Source organism: Heliangelus exortis, chromosome 2 (genome assembly GCF_036169615.1).
Source record: "Heliangelus exortis chromosome 2, bHelExo1.hap1, whole genome shotgun sequence".
In the NCBI taxonomy this organism is placed as follows: Eukaryota; Metazoa; Chordata; class Aves; order Apodiformes; family Trochilidae; genus Heliangelus; species Heliangelus exortis.
In genome coordinates, this window is record NC_092423.1 from 7,289,344 (window position 1) to 7,309,328 (window position 19,985).

Genomic DNA, 19,985 nt, shown 5'->3' on the forward strand with positions numbered 1-19,985 from the left:
AAATGCTTAAGCCTTCAGCCAACAGCTGACTCTACAGCTCTTGCTATCACTGCCCCTTTTGATTTCCTTTGGGTTTCTTTCCTTGAGATCAAGGTGATCTATTTTTAGTGTAGGGACTGGTTAAGTGAAGAGTTGCTATAGTGACAGATAACTGATACAAACCAAGTCCCACTGCAATTCCTCTGCCTGGTAGATGAGCACTACCCAAAGCACCCAGACACTGCTCAGCCTGGGGAGGGCATTAATACCTGCCCAGGACTCTCAAGGTCACACTTAATGAAATATGAAATGGCCAGAAGGCAGCCTGGGTGCTTTTTGGAGGAAATACACATCTTGCTGTCTGCCTTTTTTGGCCCATGTAAGGTGTCAGTGTTGGTCTTGGGCTTTGCAGTGGTCTCCTTCTGCTGGGCTGCTGGTACAGATCAGCTCTACAAGCAGCCTCACCAGCATCCAACCAGTAAATGACTCTGTTCTTGGAAGTGTATTCAAAACAAAAGCAGTTGTACGTAAGTGTTGAGAATTGAGTGGGGAAAGCTGCTCAGTCAAGAGGTTTGCAACTTCAGCTTTCCTTGCAACTGAACAGCCAAACACCACAGAAATGTTGGCTGGAAAGGATGGCTGGAGGCTGCTTCTCTCAGCTCCCAATCAAAGCAGGTCTGATATCAACCAAGAAAAGGTCAGGCATGGCTTTGGCTATCTGACCCTTGAAAACCTCCAAGGATGGAGAGGCCACAACCTTACAAGGTTGCCAGTGCCAATGCTGCACCACCCTCTTGAGGGATTTTTTTGCTAACATCCAGTCTCGTCCTTCTCAGCCACAAACTCTCATCTTTTATTCTTTCTTCTACCAAAGAAGAGTTTCTTCATAGAATCACAGAATCATAGAATTGGCTGGGTTGGAAGGGACCTCAGAGATCATCAAGTCCAACCCTTGATCCACTCCCCCTGTGGTTCCCAGCCCATGGCACTGAGTGCCACATCCAGGCTCTTTTGAAATATCTCCAGGGATGGAGAATCCACCCCTTCCCTGGGCAGCCCATTCCAATGCCTGATCACCCTCTCCAGAAAGAAATTCTTTCTAATGTCCAACCTAAACCTCCCCTGGCACAACTTGAGACCTCTTGTGCCCTCTTGTCTTGCTGAGAGTTGCCTGGGAAAAGAGCCCAAGAAGAGTTTACTCTATTGTCTTTGGAACTACTCTCTAGGTAGGTGCAAGATGCTATTAGACTGTCCCTTGGCCTTCCCTCTGAGGGACAAAAAAAGCCCAGTTTCCTCAGTCCCTCCTCAAGATCCCAAAATGTCTGCTCTAGGTCCCAAAACATCTTGGTAGTCCTTGACAGAAACCCTTTCCAGTTCCCCAGCACTTTTTGGATGGGGGCACCAGCAATAGGACCCCCTATGCCAGATGTAGCCCCAGCAGCACCAGGTGGAGGGGGATAATAACATCCCCCTCCTGAATTGCTCCATTCCCCCTAACATAGCCCAGTATGTGTTTCACCCTAATGGTAATGACAGCACATTTTGGGATTATTTTCCAGATGATAACCACCACAATACCCAAATCCTTCTCACCAGTGCCCAGCATGTACTGCTGCACAGGCTCATTTCACTCACCATCCTTGTCACTAATGATCTTTATCAGTTCCCCTACTGAGCCTGGGTGTTGACCATCACAAAATGTCAACATTATTCCAGCTTTTCCCCCTTTCAACTCAGTCCTTCTCTGAAGCAGGCTGGTAAAATCCTCCCCTCTGAGCAACCACCCAACTTTTGGTGTCTATTGCAGTAAGAACCTCTCACTTGCAAACTACTTATCTCCCTCATGACTCTGGTTGACTTTCCATCTCATTTCTTCCTCATCTATACTTCTTAAATTGTTTTATTGCCCCATTCTTGTTTATTATCTCTAGTTACAGCATACAGAAGAAGTGGAGAGGTTAAAAATCAACAGTTTCTCTCCAGAAGCATCACCTGCCAGGAAAAGCAGGATTCTCACAAGAGTCCTGTATATGCTATTGTAATTCTTGCACTGGCTGAAATAAAACCTCCAGGCCAGACGGGCAGGATCTGTTAAAGAATCTGGTGACCGTAGCTCCAAGCATGTCAAAAGAGCCCTTGTTACCCTACAGAGAACACAGAACTGGGAAGCAGCTGTTTTCCAGTGCCTGGAAAAAAACTCTGAAGAAACAACAGGATGCTCTTCATTACTGTCAGCTAATCCTATCATCCCTCCCCCAGCTAAATCATCCCAGCCTTATCAAAGGATGAGCAGAGAAAGGACAGGATGGGAACTCCTCAGTGCTGCAGCACTGGGCTCTGTCCTAAATCCATGCGAGGCTTCCTGACCTTTCCAGCATGGAGAATTCAAGCCTCCAAACCAAGCCTGCCAGCCACACAATGATATCTCCCAGAGCAGCCCTTCACCTCTCCAGACTGAAGCCTTCACGTGTCAGGATGACTCAGTAATGACAATAAAATGGCTAAAACCATTTTGAGGCGTTAAATCCCATCGGCCCGAGCACTTTTAAGTCCTTGAACTGCTTTTAGGTTGGACAAGAATAAAGGTGAAAGCAGAAAACAGCTGAATCCTGGTAATTCCTGGGATTTGCTGATCCAATAAACCTGACAAACAAGCTGCCTTAACAACATCTTTGAAATTGCACTCATAGGCAATTCACTGAAACTTTGAGCAAGGAGTCAATAGTTCAAAACATTGATTTCTAATTAAACAAAAGTACCCACCTACCTAAACGTTACTGTCATATGGAATTCTAAGCTGTGAAAACAGATTTGGCCTTGAAATCTTCTTTCAGTCCTGGCAACAGGATTTGTAATATAGATGAAGGGGAGTATAAATAATTGTGGTCTAGCTTAGCACATTCAAACTGAGTAAAAAGTCAGGCTAGGATAACAGTTTCCCATACAGATATTCTCCTGAAAGTGAGGGCCTTTGAAAAGTACAAGGGAAAGAAAGAAAAATGATTCCTTTGCTACGCCCAAGTGGTGCAATAAGGATGAAAGAGAATGCACAGAAATCAGCAATTCCAGTGATTTTTAATACATAGGTTGTGACCCTCCAGCATCCATCATGAAGACACTGCAGGCTGTGGTCATTAAACTGAGGTGTCATATAGGAAAACCTCATCTATATTATTTTCTTTTCACCTCAAAAAATAAATCAGAGAGTTAATTATATCACAAGGTGACAGATGTAGTGTTCCAGCCTTATACACAAATCAGAAGTGACCTGTTACCTGAAGGTAACAAAACCTGGAGGATGGTAAAAGGAATTCCTGATAAATACATAAATATCATCTGCTTTCAGAAACAGGCTGTGTCTGCATCCACTCTTGCTTGCAATTAGTGCCTGGCTTCCTTCTGTCTCAGTTTCTTCTTTTTTGCCTCAATAAACCCCTGCTCATCCTTGCTCATCATTTCCCAACTTTACCTAGATTCAGTCCCTAGACTTGCTTTTACTTTCTGTCTTTCAAAAATAACACTCATCCTCCTGTTTCAAATAACTCCATTTGGATAGCAGCAGAATTAAAGAAAAATAACCTTAAGACAGTAAAAACCTGAAGCCTCTATGCTGCTGTTTTGTCTGGGGGACAAACACCTACACCCACAAGCATCACCAAGGACCAAAATCCCATGTACTCCCCCCAAATGGGAGCTCTCCCTGCCCAAACCCTGTACAGCTTGTAAAAGAGGCTGCCAAAAGGGAGGCTGGCCCTGCCATCCTCACCCACCACATTGTTGACAACAGCACTTCCATGCTGAATAATTCAGTCATTTATAGTATTTCAGGTATTTGTGCTCAAACTTCGAGTTGAGATGCACAGAGCTGCCTGGAGCAGGACTGGGATGCAGTGTCAGGGGGCAGATTCACTAGAAGCACCCACCTGTAAATTTGTGTCTCAAGAGAACATAGTGTGTTTTCACATGTATAACCTGTTCTTCAGACAAAAATAACTGTCTTTGAAAATAAATTGCCCGAGGAATTTGTACTCTTGGACAAATGATTGTGAGGGCAAGGAGTCTACAGCACAACAGATGTAGATGTGCTACCCACAGAGATTTGCTGCCCACAAAGAGCTGCAGAAGAAGGATGCTGTTGGGTTCTGCACCAACAAGGGAGGGAGGAAAGAGTTTGGGGCAAAGCACTCTGCTCATATGGCTCTATTTCTATTTACACAACACCACTGGAAGCTTCCTGGCATTTATTTATATCTGCATTTACTGATATCTGCTTGAAAATACCTTGCTGATTTTGTTGCTTCATGGACACAGTCCTTTCCCTTCCAGTCAGAATGCTTCGAAGCTACATACAAAGCTGGATGTGTTGGAAAGCAGCAGCACAGTGACTTTAAGGAAGCAGAAGATGGCAAAATAAAAAGTCTCAAACATTTTCTGAGGCTCATCACCAGTTTTCTTCTTCACAACCAACCACAGACATTTCACTGCCTCGAGGTCTCAGAGCAGTGTGTGGTATAAGATTAATCAGTACTGATCAGCCAGAGCTGCACATTTTCTAAAATCATTGTCAACTCAACAGAGCACAAAAACCAGCAGAGAAAATCATTAACAAACCCAAGTGGTCTCAGCTTCTCATGCCCAGTTTCTGATGCTGGTGGTTTTAAGCTACTTTTCAGAAGCAATAGGATTTTGCTCTTTCAGCTTGTTTATGGCAGCAGCTGGAGTATGCAGTGACTCTCACTCTGATTTTTTTATTCTAGGACTTTTTCCACCATGGTTTCTGCCCCGCTGCATCATAACAGAAACATCTCACCAAAATGAAAAAATAAATAGCTCTGGTCCTCCCCCCAAGCAGCATCCCCCACTTTGGGGGGAAGTGCCAGATAAGCTGCAGCTCCCCAGGCTTGAGAGGAAGGAGAACAAGTCCTGTCTCCCTTTAAAATCCTCCTCCTCCCACATGTTTTCTATCTGTTCTTCTCAGCAAAATTATCTGCAGCCCTTCTCATGCCAATAAGCAGTGATGTGAGCCAGACTGAAGTATCTCCTGGATTTCCATTTGCACTTGGAGAGTTTGTGAGCTGCCTGCTCTTTGGTTTGGTCTAAGTCCTTGCCCATGGATCAGTCTAAGCTGATCCCATGCTATGGCACCTTAACTTCCATGGCCACCACTGATGCAGTCACATCTCTGATTTTGGGAAGGAAGGGTATGATTTATGTGCTTGGCATACAGTCTGCACTCATCCCCCCCTCCTTGGGTCTGGGGAGCACTGTGGCAACCTGTGGAAGACCTATGATTTGTGACTTAAAGGGGAAGACATTTCCCCTTGGTTTGAGTATTTAAAGATAAAGTATTTAAACTCTAAAATACACCACCTCCCCCAAACTGCTCTAGAAACTTAGCAGTCCCCCATCATCTCACAGTGGTTATCAGGGACATGGGATGAAACAATGTACTGAGAGCCACCAGCATGGCCACAGCAAGTTATGGAGTGACGTGGGGACAAGCCCCTGACCTTCACACCAGGACTGCCCAATTGGTGCACACCAGGGGGGAGGACAGGGGATGACAAAGCTTGTGGGCATGTGTTCATACTGGGGTCTGAGTCATTCATCAGGATTACTCATAATTTAGTCCTAATTGTAACAGCTGGTAGGGAAATTATCCTCCAGAGTGTTACTGGGGTGGCACAAGTCTGGGACCAAGGGGTAGCACTGAGGTTTGTTTGGAGCCCCTTTGACCTGGCTTGCTGGGGCTCAGCTTTGGCCCCTGCTGATTAAAATCCACAGAAACAAATCCCAGGAAAAGTACTATGGACAAGGAGAAGCTCCTGGGGATTTCCATGTGGCTAAAAGCCTCCAAAATGAGGCTAAGTCTGAGGCTAAATGCCTGGGCACAAGGCAGTGCCAGGGGGCTCAGCAGCCACATGTGCTGCACATATTCCTCAACACTTTTAAAATTATGCCTTTTGCAGGTGACATTTAATTCTTCCCAGACTTGATGGTGTCCTTTAAAGGGCAGAGTGAGGACCCTTTCTGGGGCCAAAAAAATTGTCCCCTTCATAAATGCCACAGAGCCTATCTGTTTAACTATCTTTTTACCTATCTATTGCCTGGGCTGCAGCAAGAGCCATCAGGCAGAGAAGCTGCCAGCAACCCTGCACAAGGAAACAGCAACTGCAGGAGGAAGGAGGAAACCCTGTGGTGGTGATCCAGAGGTTGGAGAAGTGATGGGTAATCCCACTCCTGAGCCCTGCCAAAATCATATGGCATGAATCAGCTTCCCTGCTGTTTGGTGGAGAGCTCAAGCTTTGAGGTCTTGCTGCTGGCTGCTCCTCTCCTGGAGAAAAGCTGTGGGCTCTCTGGCTTCTCTCCATGGTTCTTCCTGCTCCCCTTTGCTCCAGGTGTTCATTCACACTTTTCTCTTCCCCTCCTCTGTGATCTCTGCCTCTGTTTGGCTAGACTGAGACCTCCTTTTGCTGTTCACAACATAAGAAGATTGTAAGGCTCCAAAGCCAGGGAGCTACAGCTATGCCCATCCTTGACAATGCCAACCTCCTCTTCTCTACCAGGATGCAAACTGTTTCATTTGGGCAGGAGACAGATGGGGTTTAATTGATATGCAAAAGAAAGCACTACTTGATGACCTTAGTTGCAGTGGTAGATACTGACAGCATCTACCCCTGGGAAGACAAGAAGCTGCCCTGGACCAAACCACCCAAGGAGAAGGGAGTGGGAAAGCCCATGGATTGCAGTCACTCATTTCTCCTCCCTGCTGATAGATGGTAACTAACAGGTATGCACCAGAGCATGACTCCAGCTGATGAGATCCCAAGCCTGGTTGCTACCAACACTCCTGCACACTGCTCATACTGATAATAAAACCTGCTGAGTGCCAGTGGTTCCCTTGAGAGATGCTCAGAAAGTGTTTAGTAAGGCATGGTATCTACAAGAGACAGATTAAATTTAGCAAACAATGCAAAGTTTTGTTCTGAAATTTCCCTGCAAATGATTAAGACCACTGGGGGGCAGGGAGGGAGTGGGGGTTTGTGTGAGGAAGGTATTTGCAAATGTTAACCTGTTTGCCAAAAGGAATCCAGACTCCACTGGGATGGCAGAGGCAATCCCTGCAGCAGCACATCTGAGGAAGGCAATAACCCAGACACATCCCATCTGTTTTTTCCCCACTCTTGTGACTTGGTAGTTCTCTCTTCATGATGGAAATGGGATGCAGGAAGCTGACCTGGTCATGGTCTAAAAAAATGGAGTATGCAGAGTCTGTAGAGTAAATACCATGCAGAAAAATCTGCTTAATGCTCACTGTACACCACTGGAGTGGGATGCACACGTGGATTAATGGGAACGAGTATAAATGCATAATTTTGGGCATTTCTGGCATTACTTTCAACTTTCTGTTTATAACTCTGTCACAAACAATACACCCATTTAGCCAGTACTCTTGGTGCAGAACAAAATATTCCTCTGGAGGAAGATAAGTACAGCCTTTGGAGTCAGCCTCCAAGGAAGACTTGCAACACTATGTTTGGTGCCTGCAGAAAACCCTTTTGCAGCTGTGGGCTATTCCCATCTCACTGATGAAACCACAGAAGTGTGAATTAGTGGCTCAGAGTGCCATTAACCACTCAATTAACAGACTAATGTGTTTCTACCTGGGTAAGAATTTAGAAGTTTTAACTAGAAATTGGGAATAAATTTTAAAGCTGGTCAATCTGTAATCTAAATTTTTCTCTCTTCTTGCATTGACTCTGTTACCTGTCTTTGTGCACCTTGCTGGCACTGTGAAACTCCAAAGACTTGGGTCATATTCACATCACTTTGACCCCACTACCATTCCAGCAGGAACCATCAGATGGGTTTAGGGGAATGCAGAACAAGGTGCAGTACCTTAGATTTAAGAACACTTAATTGTACAAAACAGGAACAAAAGGAGAAGCATTTGCAACAAGAACACCTTAAAAACAATGCAACTGACCACTAAATAAATTATGAAACATTAAGTAATAGAAAAACAAGCTTTCTGGGCAGACCCCTATCCATCAATAGCAACTGACCATGACTAAATCTGGGTTTACCTCTCTGCATATGCACAGTGCATATGGTCCAACACTGCTCATGCCTTCATCATTCTGCTGGATTTAATGCAGTGACTCCTGACCACTAAGGAGTGAAAAAGAGCTTTGCTTACACGTTGTACTCATCTGGCTGATTAAGTGTAAAACCAGCTTTAAATCTCTCAGTCACAGGACAGAATCTCTCAGCAGCACTCATGGTCTTTTGGGGAACCACAGAGTTGTAAAACAGCTACCAGAAGTCCATATAGGAAATGCATTAAACATCCTATTTTTCCATTCTTCTTAAGAAGAACAGTCAGATCCTGTGGAATAACCTTTGTCTCCTGTCCCGGTGATCCTTACATGATACACAGAGACTGACTGACACATGTAACTCAGCACCTGGATGAGAGCTATCACTCGGGGATTGGGCAAAGCTTTTAATTAATGAAGTGTGGTCCTTAATAATTAACTCAAACACAATAATATCAGCAACAGCAGTATCGGAAGGATAGAGTTCTAAATGCATTACTTGATAGGCAATCTTCTTCTACTTAAAAGTCATATTTCAAAACACAGTATTAGCACTAACTTAGCATTTAGTTTCCATTCTTCAATTAAAGTAACATTAATCAACTGCTCCTTCTCAATGTCTGCATAACATGTGCTGTAAACCTCCCCATACCATCACTCTTTTCCTAGAGGTTGTATCTGATGTGTGTAACAGGTGTCAGCTCAGATGTTCATCCCTGGTTGCAAACCAACCCAGAAACCACCTCTATGCAACAACTTCACCATTCAGTCAGTCAAAGTTGGAAGCACAAAGTTGCTCCTCAATTCGCTACCCCCTGCTTGCTGCCCTTTCCCAAAGACCAATGCCCCTCCTTTTTGGATGGGTAATGAAGAAGGTCCCTACCGAACAGTCCACGAGGATCAGAGTGGTGTCTCCCCGAGCTTTTGCACTGCTCCTTTCTCTTCTTGCTCCCTCTAAAGCTACCAAAACGCTTCATGAGCTGCAACATGCGCTCTCTCGGCAGCAGCTCTCGGTCATGCCCGGGATAGAAGGAAAAAGAAGCAGCAGGAGGGGCAAGGCAAGGTGTTGCTTACACCAAACACCCAGGTGTGAGAAAACAAAGCTCCAGAAAGGCTGTGTGGCTGCAGGAGGAGCCCAGCTCGCCGGCGGTTCAGCTCTGAGGTGCTTGGTTGTAGCCTTTGTGAGGAGCTGCTCTGCAGCAGGCTGCCAAACCTTGCATGCCAGGAGTTTCCAGTTTTAATTCCAGAGTACAGTAACTCGCCTGCAAGTATCTGTGGATGTGGGGAGAAGTTCAAAGTCTGCTCAGCTTGCGGCCACGCAGCTCCTATCCGTCAGCTGTCGGAAGCCTCGGAGACTGAAGCAACATTTCCCAGGGGATGAGCTCATGTGGAAAAGGTCAGGAACCACCTGATAAGCTCCCTCACTTAAAAAATACTAACCATGCAAAGGAGCTGCAAGCCCTCTTGAAGGGAATTGTCATGTGCAGCTTAGCATGATGACTCTTTAAAAAGGCTGTAAAAGGAAACCACCTCTGGTCAGACAATTCCTGGCTCTGAGCAGCCCGGGCACACTCGCACCGTGCCATGACATCACCCAACTATTTTGATTCATGTGTGCTGGGGCTTTGCAGTGACAGCACAGCCCAGCTGCCTGTCAGTGAGCTCCAAAACACCCAGCCCTCTGCAGCTACTGACTAATGGATTAATGGGAACAAGCTTCTGCCAGTACATAAAAAGAAGGTTGATACTTGCTGAAAACCCGGAGTGATGGGCTGGACTTTCTCTAGTGATGTGTCCTCCCCGTGTTACACATATCCATGTGCTCTGCTCCATCTGAGTTTTGCTATCAACAAAGAAAAAGGCACCCAGGACACCTGTTTGTAACAAAACTGAAATCCACCTCCTGGTCTTTTAAGTGAGACGAACATTCACTGGGCTTCTGCTCATCCCAGCCAGCCAGGATGTATTATGGGATCTGAGGCTGTACATTTAGAGCTGTTTATTTTAGGAAAGAGCTGATCAGTGTGGGCTACAGCTTGAGCAGCTGGAAAGGGGTGCAAGCAAAAAAAGAGACACGGTCGAACTACCATAGCCAAGCTTCCTAAGATCAGAGTAAATGTTCTGTTAAATCAAAAGATTTTTTTTAAAAAGTCACACAGCACCAGCCTTTCCTCTGGACACCACTGGAACCTGAGGTTCAGATCCTTCAAAAATTAAACCCTATGTGAGTAATGAGTGTCTTATCTTTTTAATTTCTAGAAGGAATTAAAAGTTGCATAACATTTTTCCTCTACAAAGAAGTATGCTTTTTTCTTTATGCCCATGATTGCTCCTGAGACTTAATATCCTTAGAAAGGTAAAGAAAAAAGAGGCCTGAGTGCTGCAGAAAAGACTTTTATCAACATAAATTCCTCATAAGCTCCAGTCTTTTAGAAAGATGGCTATCTCCAAGACACCAGTGCAAGGATATCCCAGGATTTCAGGGGCCCTATGAGAAGGTGCAAAGGTGGCAGCAGGTTCCTCTGCCATCCTCAGGTAGCAGAGACTTTCCTCAGTCTGCCCTATGGAAATGGCAATAAAGAGGGCACCTTTGTTCTTCCACCTAACGACCAACATAATAAAATTATTAACAAGACACTCAATTACCTTCCAGACAAGGCTCTCACTGATATCCAAGTGAGGAACCACAGTAATTAATTTTAGGATGTTCCCAGCCTGTTCCCTCCTGACTTGTCCTCCTACTTTCTTGTACCCCCATCATTGTGACCCTGTTTCAGTTCTGTGAATGAATATTCCTGGTGCTTTTCAACAAATAACAATTTTTGCATAAAAAACCCTGTTGGCACAGTGCTTTATGAAAGTTCCTTTTCCTCTGAGGCTCACTGCTCATGAGCAATGAGAAGTGTTGAGGTATGGGCAGGCAAAGTGTCAATGTAATTTTGTTTTAAGGCAGCTGCAGGAAGTGTAAAGCTCCTCACACCCCATCTGGCCTTGTGTGACCCCCACATTTACCTCTGCAATCTTCCTCTTCACAGTCTCTTCCCTTCTGCCATGCTTATGTCACCAAGACTGAGACAGGAGCTGTGGTCCCCAAGCTCTGGTTCTCCCCATGTCACTGCCCAGCTCTCAGGCTGCTCCCATCAGACTCACGACCTTCACAGCCCTTCCTATTAGAAAACAGCTTATGAACAGCAAAACTGAATCTTGCTGCTATTTAAGCTTCCTGCTTCATGCCTTATTCACCATACACATGGACAACAGATTCTTCCCTTCTGCTTTGGAGCAGCCCTTAACATACTTGAAGAGTTATGCAGCTCCTTTTCCAGTCTTAGCCAAAGACAAAAGAAATGCTGCCTACAACACCAATGCAACCTGGACCTCAAACTACTCCTCCTTAAAAGAGCATTCCTGATCCTTCATTCCTCTTCCTTCCTGGCCAAAGGATGGCTGAGAATGACTTAATGTCATCAGAAAGCAAAAAAATTAAATCTCTTTTTAATGAGATAAGAATTGGTATTGCTGCAGCACAGAAGCAGCCCCCTTTTTGGTAGAGGCCAAGGATAAATAGGAGCTGATGACATTTTCAAGCAAGGCCAGTGCACCAGGAGGGCTCATTTTGCCATACTAAGGAAAATAGCAAGGCCCTAATGTTTCTGCACAAAGCTCCCAGAAAATGAAAGAAGGCTCTTTAACAACTGATCTTCATAGTCATTTGTTTAAAAAAGCACAAAGTGCTTTGGGTATAATGCATTTTGCCTCCTACAGCTAATGGTCTAACACACTAGCACATTTATACCACATATTACATTCTCTTAATGATTCCAGTGGAAGATTTTATAAAACTAATAATAAAAAGCTGGACTTCAAAGAGTTCCTTTGGGGCCATCTATGTTCTGGAGATTGAAAACACAAATTCCTGCAGAACAACCATGAAATGGACTCTTGTCAAGCTAGTTTAAAGACTCCCAAATTAGTTATAGTGTATTATATTTCTTGAGCTGCATAAGGATAGCACCATCCCCTTCTAAAACTATATACAGTTCTGAGAGGTACTGAGCATTGGAGAGCTTCATAAAATTACCTGGGGGAAGGAGCAAACAAACACCTGTACGTGTATGTGAAATGCTTCCCTAGTCCTGCTCTATCTGCTGAGCTGCCCTGACCTGAGCCATCTCATGGCCCTGGAGCAGCCTCTATGCTGACAGCTCAACAAACCTATTTCCAGCCCCACCATCCTTGCCCCAAATGTGTTTCTCATAATCTGTTTCTCTGACACTTCTACTTTGATGTCCTACTGTCCAGTCTAAAATAGACCCTAAAAAAGGCTCTAGACCTAAAAAAAGGACACCCATCTCCTGGACATCTCCCTTAAGCCAACTCTTACCTTTATCCCATCAGCTCTCTGTGTGCCCAGCCCACCCAGCAATGTCCTCTCCTGCTCATCCCAGGCCTCCATTCCTTTAGAACACCTGTTGTTTTTGGGGTTTTTTTTAGGTTTGGTTTTGGTTTTTTTTTTCTTAAGGGAGGCTGAAGAACACAAAGTAGAAAAGAAAAGCCTCCTTCTGCTATTTTTTTCTGTAAAAATTTTTTTTTCTATTTTCACAGAGCCACATAAGTCTCACAGCAGGAATCATCTGCAATCCTATCTGTAAAAGCCCCATCTGTGGCCAGGCTCCCTCTTCTCAATGGTTCTTGCTTTTCAGTTCTCCATCTCTCAGTATAAAAACACCTTTGTACTTCCTCACAGTGATTTAATGTGGTTCTTCAGGCAGAAACATCACAAAATCTTCCTTCCTCTGGATAAAGTGTGAAGATTTGTTCTATGAGGCAGAAGTGGGGGTTGAGTGTTCAGATTTGGTCGCCAGATAAAAAATATGGAAAGTGCCATTGTGCCAACCCAGAGCAGCCATCATGGGGTGTCTGACCCAAACATCAGAGTTTTGAAACACAACATAATTCATCTGTCTCATGGAGGTGTAAATTCTGTGCCGTGGTGAAAATACTTTAAGTGCTGATATTTCTAACCATTTCCTCACTTGTCTTTTTAATAGGAGCTTTAACCTGGTACAAATGCAGCAGCAGAGGGTGGGGTAGGCAATGGGGACCAGTGGGTCCTATCAGGGTTTATTATCAACCCTACCAGGGCTATCAAATGGAAGGGTTTATTTAGTAAAAAACAGGAAGGCTAAAAAAAAAAGAACATGTATCCCCTTAGTGACAATTAATTCTTCAACGGGCTTCAGACTGCAAATCAGCAAAGCCAAGTGTTTCCCTTTCCTCATTGCTGAGAATTTCCTTGTTCAAACTTTACTCCTTTGAGTAATGGCAAAATCAGGGAGAAGTTTAGAACCACCCCAAGAAGGGCAAAGCATGAATCATGTTTGCATTTCTACATGGATCACATTTCTCTGCCTTGTTATCCTTAAAAATTTCTCTGAATTGAAAAAGTTTAAAATTTTTCTTCTCGGTTCTACAGACCAATGTTGGCAAAACCAACCATTTTCTGTCACTGTCAGTGGTGCTGGGACACACTTATAATCCTCACAACACCAAACTGGTTTTAACTGCAACTCTATTTCAAATAAATAGCAAAATACACTGGAAAATACTTCAAAATAGCACTCAAATAACGGTATAAAAGATACCTTTACTCTTAAAAAAATCTCTCTCAAGACTACAAGTGTTGCAATGCACAATAACAAAAAGCCTGTTTTGCCTGAACACCATTTGCAAGCTGGCAGAACAAAGCATTCAGCCTGTGTTTTCAAAGGGAAACACAAACTACCACTTTCTCCATCTGGTCCAGGTCCAGCTCACACCCCATAAAAGAACTGCAAGTTTATGACTCCAAGCTGGGCTCAATTACTTCTTATAATCATAACCAAGTGTTTCACTGTAATGAGTTTTTCTCTTTATCCCCTGTTTTTCATACTTCATGCTGCTTTCCCTGTGCATCGAGAAAGATTTCAATCTCTGAAGCTGTCAGCCTGGCACTAAACTGGGTTTGAAAAATCTGAAAGTTTAATTTTACTTCTTGTTAGCGGTCCCAAAGGTTCACACTTGATACCCCAGAACTCTTGGGAAATTACTTACAAATTACATCCTGGTGTCTTTGTGATGTTTTTCTATCCTACCTTTCCAGAGTCTATAAAATGAACCAGCAGGAACAGAAGCAGTGGTGATGGCAGCATTGGCAGACTGGTGATTTCCAGTAAGAAAAACACCATATTTTGGGCTCAGAGCACCTACCCCAAAAAACCAGTAAGCTGGGACTGATGACTCTGATCCTATCCAAATGATAATTTTATAATTTCCCCACATCCTATTAATAAACTGTGCTGCATATGTTTCCTGTACTCACTTCTTCAGCAATTTCAGTTCATAATGTGAAAAATGGAACCATTCTTCTAAACACCACAATCTGGCTGTGCTCAAAGCAGCAAAACAGTATTTGATCCAGCAAGTACAGGATGTCTGGTGTGACAACACAAATCCTAAAATTTAGTAAGTTCTCAGCTAAAGAAAAACAGCAGTAACTACAACAAAATCCAGTAGAGGCAATAAAGTTCCTTAGAAGTTTCTTCCACTTGTGCTTTTCTTATCTTCACCTGCTTCTCTTCTTGTTCTTACCAACTTTTTCAACTATATCCACCCACAAAACCTTGAGAAGGATATGGGATTCACTGGAAAATCACAGATCTCTTTTTTTGTGGTCTTCTTCTTTGCCTACAAGGAAGTTGGGGTAGGGCTTTTTACATAGATGTGTAGTGAGAGGACAAGGGGAAACGGTTTAAAACTTGAAGAGGGGAGATTTAAGTTAAACATTAGGAAGAAATCCTTTCCTGTGAGGGTGGTGAGACACTGGCACAGGTTGCCCAAGGAAGTTGTGCCTGTCCCATCCCTGAAAGTGTTCAAGGCCAGGCTGGCTGGGACTTGGAGCATCCTGGTCTGGTGGGAGGTGTCCCTACCCATGCAGAGGGCTTGGAACTGGATGATCTGTAGGGTCCCTTCTAATCCAAACCATTCCATCATTCTATGATTCTTTCTTTCCTGCTTCTTCACTTGCAGGATTGGAAAATAAATTATGTTAAAGTTGCTATGGGCATTGGAGAGCTGAACAAAATACTCCCCTCCATTCAGTGTAAAGAAAAAGTCTTTCAGCCAGCTCTGAGTGGGTGAGAAACTGGATGATGGCAAAGGGGTAAAGCCAGAAATTACTCCAAGGAAGTGGCATTAGGCATGGCAAATACCTGAAGAGTGAAATTCATATCACTTTCCCACAGTGAACACCCCAAAATACACAAGACTAAGAATCAGAGCCCAGCAGAAACATAGTCCTCCACCAATTCTGTCTTAGGAATTGATTTGAAGAGGTGATGAAACCTCACTGAAGTAGCAATGGTTTGCAGCAATCCTCAGGTGTCCTCAGATGTCAACACTACATAAAGCCAGGCAATTTACAATTCAGAAGCCAGTAAGAGCAGTGGCAGTAAACCAGCTTCACACATTTACTTCTAACATTCACATTGCACAGCTATGATAAAATGCAACATTAGTGACCAACATCCACACTGGAAGGAATGCCCTCATCCTAAAATCCAGATGGGATGATGAGATGTCGAAGTAACTTCAAGTTTTGTCTCACTCTGCTCCCCACAATGACCAGACTCATCTGACAGCTAAAGCCAAGAAATTTGCTTATGCACAAAATAAGACAACAAAGAGACTCTTCTGACTCACTGTTATCTGCTATTTTTGGTTAAAAATCATCTTAAGTGTTCCCTAACAATAAAAAATGCCAACAATGCAATTTTGGGTGTCAACAAAAGACCCAATCCTGTGCCACAGTGTATATGATAGACATATGTACTATATATATGATACACAGAAAATTATGAAACACTGGACAGCAGCATCCTAATTATACACATGACAACAGAGAAATGCTGACTGAAAAGAAAAATTGAACCACAGTGTGAAAAGCTAAATGCTAACACTTGAGAAGCCATTCTCATTCCTGGCTCCAGCAATCTCACTGATGAAGTTCTTCAGTGATGAAAGAGGGACCTCATTTGGTTCAGCTGCAAAAGAGCAGCAGCTTCCAGAGGAATGGATGAACCATTCCCAGTAAACTCTTGACTTCAAGTTTGCCCAAGCTCAAGGACTAAGGAGTTTGCACACGTGTGCTGCTTCTGCTCTCAGCTGCTGTGGAGGTGCTGGGCAGCCTGAGGCCAACATTCAGGTTACTTACAGGGGTACCTAATGCAGGTGTTTATACATATTGGACATTTTCTGTGAAATACTGAAAATTTTGTTTTGTTGAACACAGTGAGAGCAGGGTCTTGTAGCATGAGAGCAGTGCTAAACTGGATTGTTCATTGAACTCAAACTCAAAGCTCACAAAAATCCCAATGGCTAGCAAGGCTGTCCATAGGCAAGGTTTTAACTACTTATTCTATAGCCACTGACAATGTGTTTAAAGCAGTTACTGAGGACATTGCACAGGACTGGATCTCAATCCAATGAACTAAACACGGGCCTAATGCCAAGAGGGGAAATTCCTAAAGCATCACCCAACACTGCTTTGTCATTACAAGTGGGATTGCTCCATCAAGAGAATTACAATAGGAAGGGAGGAATCTACTGGGTGCACTGAAACCCAACTCCCTGCACAGCATCTTTACATTGCACCCAGCTCCCTCAACCAATTTGTTCAAGTCATCTCTAAGAAATACAGTAGCCCTTCCTTTGCTGGTTAAGAAGCAATACAAGGGATTAAAAACAACAAACAGGCACACACACAAATTTTCCCAGGATTTATATTAATTTTCTACCCTTACTTTTTCCATGAATGAATGATTCTGAAGGATCATTAGCTGTAAGCAAAGGAACAGGCCCAAGTACATTGCACATTTTAATGTCTTAATAATTGGACAACTGGCAAACCACTTCTTCTAACTTTCCTGGATAAAAACCATGGGAACCACCACCAGCTAGATCTCATACAGCACCTTTTCATCAGCAGCAGAAGTGATGTAAGTACCGTGGCTTGGAGCTTCTTTACACAGTAAAAAGTGACTCTCCCAAAGTCCCTGTGCAGCAGGCTGGCATTAGGCCAGCGAGGAACAGAACAAGATGGACATCTGTTGGACTCCATGGCTCTGCTCCTTCCTTTGGAAAGAACATGACACATTGTTCACACTATGTTAAACCCCTCTGTGCATGAGGTGGCTGTCTCACATGCTCCAGCTCCCAAGAGATTACTAGAATTAGTCATTCAGATTACAGGAGATCTGCCAGAGCAGATGGAGCATCGAGGGGGAAACATTCGTTATTCCGTACATGAGATCTGGAAGAGAAATAATTCGAAATCTTTGTGGTTTCACTTTCCATGGCCTTTTTTTGGATTTGGGTTCTTTTTTGAGATTTTTTCCACCCAGATCAAACAGCAATTTTGTTAGCAAAAAAAGCTTTATTGACTTAGAAAGAGAGATGAAAGCATAATGAGAAACCAGACCCTGCAGCTTACTGAGATGGCAACAGAGGTACCTTAGCAATCTACCAGGGTACAGAAGGTGCAAAGACTGAGACAGTGGACATGCAAGGCATTGTTTTAATGTGTACAATGAGCTAGAAACCATCCAAGCCCAAATATTTCCCATTTCTAGATTATTCTACCAATTCCTGCAAGTGGCAGACAGGTAACTTGGGGAAAAAAGCATCAAATACATCCACACCATCCATCTGTGGAGGTGCTGTGGCTGTGGGAACCACAAGCCACTGATGGGAATGAATCAAGGGACTGTGTGGGACAGCTTGGGTGGTAAAAAGCTCCTTGTTCATTCACTGTGCAATTGAAAACACCAAGCAATGTAAAGTTCAGAGTTGTTATATTCAAGATTGTGTGAAAAATCTCAGTGGGTGGGCTGAGACCAACACAGACATGAAATAGAGAAAGGTTTTTGAGTCTTTATGCCTCGATGACAGAAATGCTGGAAACCTGGGAGCTGTAAGGCAGTAAGAGAATATTCCTGGAAAAGCCAACCCTGCCAGTATGCACCCAATACCTGGCAGGATTAAAAAATAGTCTGGAAGCTTTTCACAACAGTTTATGATAAAGAAAGACACTAAAAAGACTGCCAGCTCTGTCCTTGGGTGGACTACCTGAAAGCCAGAGAGGGGAAGAGGCAACATCTCAGTAGCTCCTTGCATAACACTTCCTTGGTAATTTAAGCTTTAGGATGTCCTGTGAATCAGAAAGCAGGTACCAGTACTCAGGCACATCCCAGCTCTACACAGTTCTCAGGCTGCCAGTTTGCAGCCAGCATCTTTCCCTGTTCGTTCCCCCAAAACACATTAAGCCTCAAATTAAGAAGAGACTTCTGGAGCCATTAAATCTCCTTTAGTGGTGATTTAGCAATGCACAGAGCCAATCACATTACTATCTGCACCTTGCAACATCATATGCAAGTTATATAAACTGGTATAAGAGATGACCAGAACTTGCTGAACAAGATTCATCAGATTCCCAAATCCTGTCAAAGTTTATCATCTTGCAGTGGCTTCTGTGCTTAAAGTAGAAAGCACTCTACCAAGAGTTCTGGCACTATTAAACAGTTTAAATTCCACATCAAGAATCAAAGGAGAAGCTCAGTGTTATGATTACAGAGCTCAGGATACATCAGCAGCACAAAGCCCAGCTCCTGAACTTCTTGGTCTATCCCCAAAGCATCCTGCAACCTTAGTCCTTCAGTCAGGTGTCTGTGTTTCCAGGGACAGATTTCTAACACAGTTATATGAGTCTTCCTGGTACAATTCTGTCTCTCAGAGTAAAAGTTGTCTAAAACAGCTGGCAAAAGCCTATCAGTGTTACGGACTGAATGCTTTTGTTATTATTACACAAGCAGATCTGTGGGGAAAACAAAATGCCTTGTTATCACCTTGGCAGTTAGCAATAAGGCCTGGCAAGTTTGACAGACAACTTATTTTGAGTCCATCACTGCAGCAAAAAAAATATTAAAACCTCTGTGCTAATAGACACAAACAGAAATTGTGCTACATAGATGAAATGCTACATATCCCTATAATACATGTAGGTTATTTCCAGTCATAATAAAATACCAGTAGGGAAGAGAAAGGGAGGAAGGAACACTGAAATGGGGCTGAGTAAGGACTTTGGGTTTATTCTCAGCAGTGCACAACCAGGGATATCTCCACAACCAGGGATAATTCTCTGTGAAAGCTTCAGATAAAAAGCTGACTTCAGATGCTGTTTCCAGACACCGAGTCTCATTACCACAAGTCTCATGCTTAGACCAATCCCTTTTCTACCCTTGTTAACCAGAAAGATAACTAAAAATCTTAATGAAAACAAAGACCTACAGCAGATGAGTAGGTATTTAAAGTGACCCCAGGCTTTGGCTTTCCTTCCTGTTTATTTGCTGCTGCCTACATCCATTACACACCTCTGTGTTCAGATGCAAACAGCAAAATCCCCTTGACTTCAGGAACTGCTCAGAGAGGGGCAATGCAAGCGCAGGATGAAGAGCACCAACCCAAGACCAAACTCCCCCCAGCCTCACCAGGGAAAAGCAGGCTCACTGCCAGCAAAACTGAGCTCCTGAAGAAGTCTTTATATTAATTCCTGAGTATTATTTTTTCCTGCATAACACGTTAAAAGACATAACATGAATTCCTGCATCAAGCACAAGGAAGGTCCTGCTGCTCTTTAGTTTGAGTCACAGCCCTCAGCATCACTAGTCCTAACCAATGCTTCCAAATTCCCCCTGTATCTTTCAGCTCTCCCTTTTACAATAATCTCCTACAAAATTCACACTCTTAAATTACTTCACCAAAAGCTGGAGAAGATCTGCTCATGGTCACACACAAATTCCTGGGGGAGCTGAG

The 19,985-nt window shown here is 43.6% G+C and overlaps 1 protein-coding gene across 6 annotated transcripts in view; it reads right to left on the reverse strand.

The window, feature by feature from the left end:
- PRKAG2 (protein kinase AMP-activated non-catalytic subunit gamma 2) overlaps positions 1 to 19,985 on the reverse strand; it is a 223,134-nt gene that overhangs the window by 105,589 nt on the left and 97,560 nt on the right. The window contains exon 1 of one of the 6 annotated variants that reach the window (XM_071734671.1): positions 8,962 to 9,115. The exons of the other annotated variants lie outside the window; for them this stretch is intronic. Within the exon in view, the coding sequence (XP_071590772.1) occupies positions 8,962 to 9,067 (106 nt within the window). The 5' untranslated portion in view covers positions 9,068 to 9,115. Of the gene's footprint in view, positions 1 to 8,961; positions 9,116 to 19,985 lie in introns of those variants that run through there. 6 annotated transcript variants of the gene reach the window in all.